Raw genomic sequence first — 6,485 nt, 5'->3', positions numbered from 1 at the left:
CCTTCTGGTTTTTAATAGCGCTTGGCAGCTGGTTGTGGTTTCTCTCCTCCAGCTTTGTTTGCTGCCCGCTGATTGATGGCGATGCCTTTCCCACCCCCTGCTCTCTCCTCCTGCTTCTCGTCCTTCCCCAAATCCCAGGCCCAGAGCAGCCCCTCCAGTCCTCCTTCCTGGGTGACATATGCCAGGAATTAGCTGTGTAAATAGAGGAGTGCAGCCGGGCAGGCAGCTCAGGGGCCCGGGGAGGCGGTCGGGCGCTGCCTGGCACCGTGGGATTGTGCTGGGATGGGCAGTGGGGAACCATCCCCTCCTCGGGGCTGGCAAGCTGGCACTCACTGGCACCGTCTCAGCCCCCTTGGGCAGGACACAGGGAGCAGAGAGGAGCTGTGGAGGCATTGTGCAAGTGGCCAAGGACAGCCACGTGCTGTTGACACAGGTGGGGACGCGGTTGGAGCCGGCGCCAGGGGCAAACACACCTGCCTGGGCGGCTGCTGCGGCGCCACGCGCGCCGGCTCAGCTCTGAAATCCCTGCTCAGATCAGGCCGCGCTCTGCACCTGCTCTCCTGCATGCCCCTGCCTCCCCTGGTGCTGGGGACAGCCCCTGTGGCCCCCAAAGCCTCCCTGCCAGCTGCTCCCCATGCTAAAGGCAAGAGGATGGGGATGCTCTGTGCGGGGTTTGCTCCCAAGGGGAGCTCAGCACCCAGCCTGGTGTGCAGCTGGGGGTGTTGTGTGGCTGCCTGGCTCTCCAGTGCCACTTGGGGTTTGGACAAGGTCACCACCAGCTTCCTGGAGGAGCTGATCCCAGGTGCTGCCCAGGGGTGCTGTGTCACATCCAGAGCCACATGGTCTCAGCCCCTCGTTCCTTAGAGGTGCCTTGTCTTCTCTTTCAGACCTTCATCTTCACTGACGGGGAGGATGAGGAGCTGAAGAAGCAAGCACGTGAGTCTGTGGCTCTTGTCCCTTTGCGTGTGTGACATAGCCAGGTCCCCTGAAAAGCTCCCACCTGTGGGGCATGGTTGGTGTGGGTCCTGCCCTGGGAACTCTGAAAAAGCCCTTGCCACTGGAATGTGGGTTGAGAATGACACAATTTGTTTCACTGATGATGCCTAAAGCACCCTCTGCCTGGGAACCCCATCTGGGGCCAGATTTACTTCCGAGTCAGCCCAGCCCATCCCCTGCATGGTGCTGCTGGGGGTCACAGTAACAGGGTGCCTTTGCACCACTTTGTCCCTGGGGTGAGGTGGGGTTGATGGCAACACTGACAGGGTTTTGTGGGAGCATTTTCTGGGCTGGGGTTAGCGTGGTCTATTCTCCCCATGCAAATGACTCCTTTTCAGGCTGGGAAGTGATTGCCTTTGAGCTGGGCAAGAAAAATAGGACAGGATTTTTACCACATCCTGGGGAAGTTCAGGGCTCACTGATATCCCCTCACCCCCAGGGTGGCTGATGCACCCTGGACAAGGTGATGTGGGGTGGCATCATGCTTAAAACGTGGATAGGGCTGATCTACAGTGCATCTGCTGCATCCACATTCCTTAATCATCCCTTCCCTTCTCTCACATGGACAAAAAAGACATTCCCCCAAAAACTCACCATTTGCCCAAAGCACCATAGCATGTGGGTCACTGAGCATCGGGATCACCCATGAGTTTCCATTCCCCTGGCACACCTGGGACATGCGTGGTGAATGTCACCGTTTGAGTGTGTGGGGAGGTGTGGGATGCACCAATGCTGGGCTTTGACCCCTCTTTTTCCCCTGCAGGAAATGTCATCAACACCAACTGCTCAGCTGCCCACAGCCGCCAGGCGCTGTCCTGCAAGATGGCCGTGGAGTACGACAAGTTCATCGAGTCCGGGAGAAAGTAAGCGGCTGCTGTGGGGGAGGACAGGGATAAAGGGGGGCAGAATGGTGCAAACAGAGACCATTTGTGTTTTTGGGGTGGTACCTCAGCGTGGGGACTGGGCAGCTGCCGCGGCTGGGTGTGACACTGCTGTCACTGCAGGTGGTTCTGCCACGTGGACGATGACAACTACGTGAACGTGCGGATGCTGGTGAAGCTGCTCTCCAGCTACCCCCACACACAGGACATCTACATCGGGAAGCCCAGCCTGGACCGGCCCATCCAGGCCACGGAGAGGATCAGTGAGAACAAGATGGTGAGCCTGGGGAGAGTTTGGGGCTGGTTTAATTTGGGCTGTGTGCAGAAGGAGCTGTTGTCTCACTGCGTTGGTTCCCCTCTCTCGCAGCATCCTGTGCACTTCTGGTTTGCCACGGGTGGAGCAGGGTTCTGTATCAGCCGGGGGCTGGCACTGAAGATGAGCCCTTGGGCCAGGTAAGAGCATTGGTGTTGCTCTCCGATGGGGACTCCTCATGGTCCCCAGGGCACAGAGATGTGACATTTTTGGGGATGGGTGCTGGACCATGTCCCACAACCTTTCTCTATTTGCCTTCTGGGGGTGTCTGCAGGGAGCTTGGAAACAAGCTGGGAAAGGCTTCAGTTCCCCCAAAGTGACTTTTAATCAGAGCTGGGCACCCACTGGCCAAGCCCAGAATCCCACAGGGTGCCCACATCCCCTGGACTTTGCTCCTCTGCAGCCCCTCTCTGTCTCCCCGCAGTGGGGGTCACTTCATGAGCACTGCAGAGAAGATCCGCCTGCCTGACGACTGCACCATCGGCTACATCATCGAGTCTGTGCTGGGCGTGAAGCTCATCAGGAGCAACCTCTTCCACTCCCACCTGGAGAACCTCCACCAGGTGCCCAAGTCGGAGATCCACAAACAGGTACCCCAAGTTGTCACCTAAAAATTGGGCATCACAGCTAAGATATTGATTGATGTGTGACCAAAACAGCAGAGGGGAAAAGCCCCATCCCTGTGGGATGATGCAAAGTGTCACTGGAGGCTTTGGGAAACGGGCTGAATTTTGCAGCTCCCCTTTCCTCTGCTTGATCCTTACAGCCATGTCAGCCACTTCACCCCTCTGTGCTTGCCCCCCAGGTGACACTGAGCTATGGCATGTTCGAAAACAAGCGCAACTCCATCCACATGAAGGGAGCCTTCTCTGTCGAGGAGGACCCATCCAGGTGAGCTGGGGCTCCCTGTCCCCCCAAACCTGGGCTGCCTTGGGGCTGCCACCGTCCCGTGCTCAGCTTTGCTCCTCTCCCCTCAGGTTCCGCTCCGTGCACTGCCTGCTGTACCCCGACACGCCGTGGTGCCCCACCAACATGGTGTACTAGGAGGTGCACGTGCCCTCCAGCCTCGTCCCGAGTTTCCCCGGTATCCGACGGGCGTGTGGGACCTGCGTGCGGGTGTGTCGCTCCGGCCTCGCCGCCGGACGGACGGACAGACGGACGTCGTTGCTGTGGTATTGCACAGTGTGTGTGTACTGAAGGCTGCTGTGCGGCCCCTTGAGCCCTGCCCTGCCTGCCTCGCTGCCTGCTCCGGCCGGGAGGGCGGAGAGGGACGGGAATGAGCACTTACCCACGGGCACCGCGGCTGGCGGCCCCCACGCCATGCGTGGGCAGCGGCTGCAGCGCGGGGCCCTGCCCCACCCCGGCCTTGCTTCTCCTTGATGGTTGTTTTTTTCCTTTCAATGTTAAGGGTTTTTTTGGTGTGTTCTTCCCTTTTTTGCATCTACCCCCACCACAACCCGCTCCTATAACCCCTGACCCAGCCCATCCTCTCTCCCAGTCCCAAAATCTCAGCAGCGAAGCTCTGGCTCCCAGTTCGGATGAGGGGTCCCTGTGAGTTCTGCTCCCTGGCTCGGCAGGCTGAGGTGGGCAGGGGAAGCCTCTGGCCATGGCAATGGCTCCTCCAGGGTCCTGCAAAGCTGCTGGGTGCTCCACAGCCTCACTGGAGGGAGACAGTGGGGTGGGCTGGGAACTGCTGTTGGTATTAACTCCATTTCCCAGAGCTCCCCCCACATGGGTGAAGTGTTGCTGGCAGCATCGGTGGGTGAACTATTTAGAGACTGGTGTAAAGACTTTCTATAAATATGGGCGTGGAAGGAGGGATTTTCCAGAGCTGCCACAGTGGGGTGGGCACCGTGTTTGTCCAGGGTCTCCCTCCAGTGCTGCTCGGGCAGCCCTGCAGCTCTGCAAGGAACACCTCGAGCTCTGCCCGGGGGCTGTGTGGGTGTTCCCTGTGGGGCCAGAGCATCCTCCAGCCTTGCCCTGGCTGTGGGTGCTGCCCAGGAGGCACCTGACCAGCTGGGCACCTGGCACAGGCAGCCAGCATCTCCCAACCCTCCCACTGTGCTCTCCCTGATGGAGAGGGATTTATCCAGGGAGGGAGAGGGACCCTGCATCATCCGAGAGCTGCCCTGCCTGCCAAGACCAGCCCTCTCTGGCCCTGGGCTGAGCCAGAGCTGAACATTTCCAACTCGAAGCTGAGTGAAAATAGCCCATAATGGGTGTGTTGTAAATATGTTATTGAGCCAGTATTTTTTTTACTGTGCCTTTTTTTTTAAGAAAAAAAAAAACACATTGAGAAATATGTAGATTTTAAAATGCTTTTTATACATTTTCTGTGGATCAGAAAAAGAAAAATCCCCGACCTTTGATAATCTGTTTAAGAAAGAAAAAAAAAAAATTTTTTTTTGCGATGTCCTGTAACTATCACTTACCTTAATTTATATGTTCCAGTATCTGGAATGTCACTCTGTGCTTTCTGTACCTAGGATGTGTTTAAAGCAATAGATGTGGGGAGGGGAACCAGCATGGACAGTGTGTTCTCAGGGACCTGAACCCGATCGCTGCCACGGGGTTCCCGTGGGAGCGGTCACCAATAAAGTGGCTTTTTTTGCTGACCACAGTCACCTGCTCCCGGCTCCGGCGTCTCTTTATGGATGTGCTGCTCCCAACAGCCCTTGATCCCCCGCAGATGTTGTCACCTCTGGCCCAGCTCTCAGGGATGCTCTGAGGAGGGGCTGCTCCTCCATCCCCTTTTTTCCCACGGGTACCGGGATCCTGCTGGCCATTTGCATCCCGAGCTGTCAGGCTCCTCTCCTCCTTCCCCTTCCCAAAAGGGCTCGCACAGGGTTTGGCACCTCGGGGCTGGTTTTTCCCAGGCTCGGGGGTGGGAGGGAGGCGGTGGGGATGAGGTGAGAGCCGGTTGTTAGCAGGGTGTTGTTTCCACCTGCCAGAAACAAGCCCCAGCTTCCATGGGCTGTGGAGATAGCCTGAGATCTGCCCCCCTCCCCACTCCCCAAACCAGTCCTGTTGGTGCCACTGGTACAGCTTCCACCTGTGCCACCCCCTTCTCCCTGCCTTCCTGCAGAGCCAGCACCCTCTCCTCTCCTCTCCTCTCCTCTCCTCTCCTCTCCTCTCCTCTCCCTTTCAAGGCACACTTACTTACTTCACAGTTTCGTTTGAATCTCTGGGTTATCAGGGGCTGGCCCTGCTAAAAATAGATCCTGGCAGGAAATCGGTGTGTGCTGAAGCAGCCCCCCTCCTCCCAGCCCGCTCACCCTTCAGACAGCCACAAAAATCAAAAGTCCCCCAAGCTCTGCAGCCCTTGGTGAGGTGGGGCTCTGGCTGAGAGTGTGGCACCCCAGAGAACCAGCACTGCCCTGACCTGGCCACCCCAAAAAGGGCCCTGGAGGAAGGGAAGGGTGGATGGACAGCAGTGCTGCCTTCCCCCACTGCCTGAGCCAGGGATGGTGTGCTGGGTGCAGGATCTGGTGGCCCTGAGGCCTCTCCTGGTGCAGGGTCAGCAAAGGGACCTGTGTCAGGCACAGGAAGCTGTGACACCGAGCCCCATCTGCCCCCCACGAGTTTTCCTATTGCTCACAGGCTGCGGTTTTGGCAGCGTGGGCACTTCCCAGCAGTGGTGCTGTCACCTCACCGAGCCTGACCCTCCCCTGCACCCCAGGCAGGACTGGCAGATGTGGGTGAAGTGCCCATCGAGGCTCTGGGCAGCCAGGGGCTGTGGCTTGGGGTTGGGATGCTCCTCTGAGGAACAGGAGCCCCTGGCAGGGGTAAAGGCTGGGGGGATGCTGGGCATGGTGCAACTCCCAGATGGGGCTTAAAAAGTAAAGTAAATAAAAATACAAATAAAAAAAATAAAGTTACAAATAAAATAAAATAATGACATGAAATATACCCCACTGAGCCTTCAGAAGGGGGGGAAGGCAGCTCACCAGCCCTCCAGTTTGTCTCCCACCAGGCTCCCAGCCTCTCCCTCCTCCTTCCCCTACTCGTGGGCTGAAAAGTAAATAAATACAGGCATTAATAAACAAAAGGAAAACAAAAGCAAAGCCTGCTGCTCTCGCATACTTGGCAGCCTCTGCAGGCCAGGCTGCTTTCATCTGCACCCCGGCGCTGGTGTGGGACGTCCTGTTTACTCTCGCCTGCTCGAGGCAGCTGATAAGGCAGCTGTACCTTTTGGAGAGTCTGCTGTGTGGTGATGGGGTGGGGACAAGCCAGGCTTGCTGGGGACACTGCCACTATGGAGGCACTGCTGCTGTTGGCAGCGCTGTGCCTGGCTA

The 6,485-nt window shown here is 57.7% G+C and overlaps 1 protein-coding gene across 1 annotated transcript; it reads left to right on the top strand.

Moving 5' to 3' along the window:
• Positions 1–133: 133 nt before the first annotated feature.
• Positions 134–4,819, top strand: LFNG (LFNG O-fucosylpeptide 3-beta-N-acetylglucosaminyltransferase). Its single transcript, XM_005420452.2, has 8 exons — positions 134–433; positions 888–936; positions 1,760–1,859; positions 2,001–2,154; positions 2,245–2,330; positions 2,615–2,780; positions 2,996–3,081; positions 3,168–4,819. Exons 1-8 carry the CDS (start codon positions 179–181, stop codon positions 3,232–3,234), a joined length of 963 nt encoding a protein of 320 aa, XP_005420509.2. The 5' UTR covers positions 134–178; the 3' UTR covers positions 3,235–4,819.
• The last annotated feature ends 1,666 nt before the right edge of the window (positions 4,820–6,485 follow it).

Source organism: Geospiza fortis, unplaced genomic scaffold (genome assembly GCF_000277835.1).
Source record: "Geospiza fortis unplaced genomic scaffold, GeoFor_1.0 scaffold237, whole genome shotgun sequence".
Taxonomy (NCBI): domain Eukaryota; kingdom Metazoa; phylum Chordata; class Aves; order Passeriformes; family Thraupidae; genus Geospiza; species Geospiza fortis.
Note: the sequence above shows the minus strand (reverse complement) of the source record. Positions and strands in the feature narration are given on the sequence as shown.

Coding starts and splice junctions, on each gene's coding strand:
- LFNG (XM_005420452.2), top strand. CDS start 179: ATGCCAGGAATTAGCTGTGTAAATAGAGGAGTGCAGCCGGGCAGGCAG. Junction 434..887: donor GCCACGTGCTGTTGACACAG/GTGGGGACGCGG, acceptor CTTCTCTTTCAG/ACCTTCATCTTCACTGACGG. Junction 1,860..2,000: donor TTCATCGAGTCCGGGAGAAA/GTAAGCGGCTGC, acceptor CTGTCACTGCAG/GTGGTTCTGCCACGTGGACG.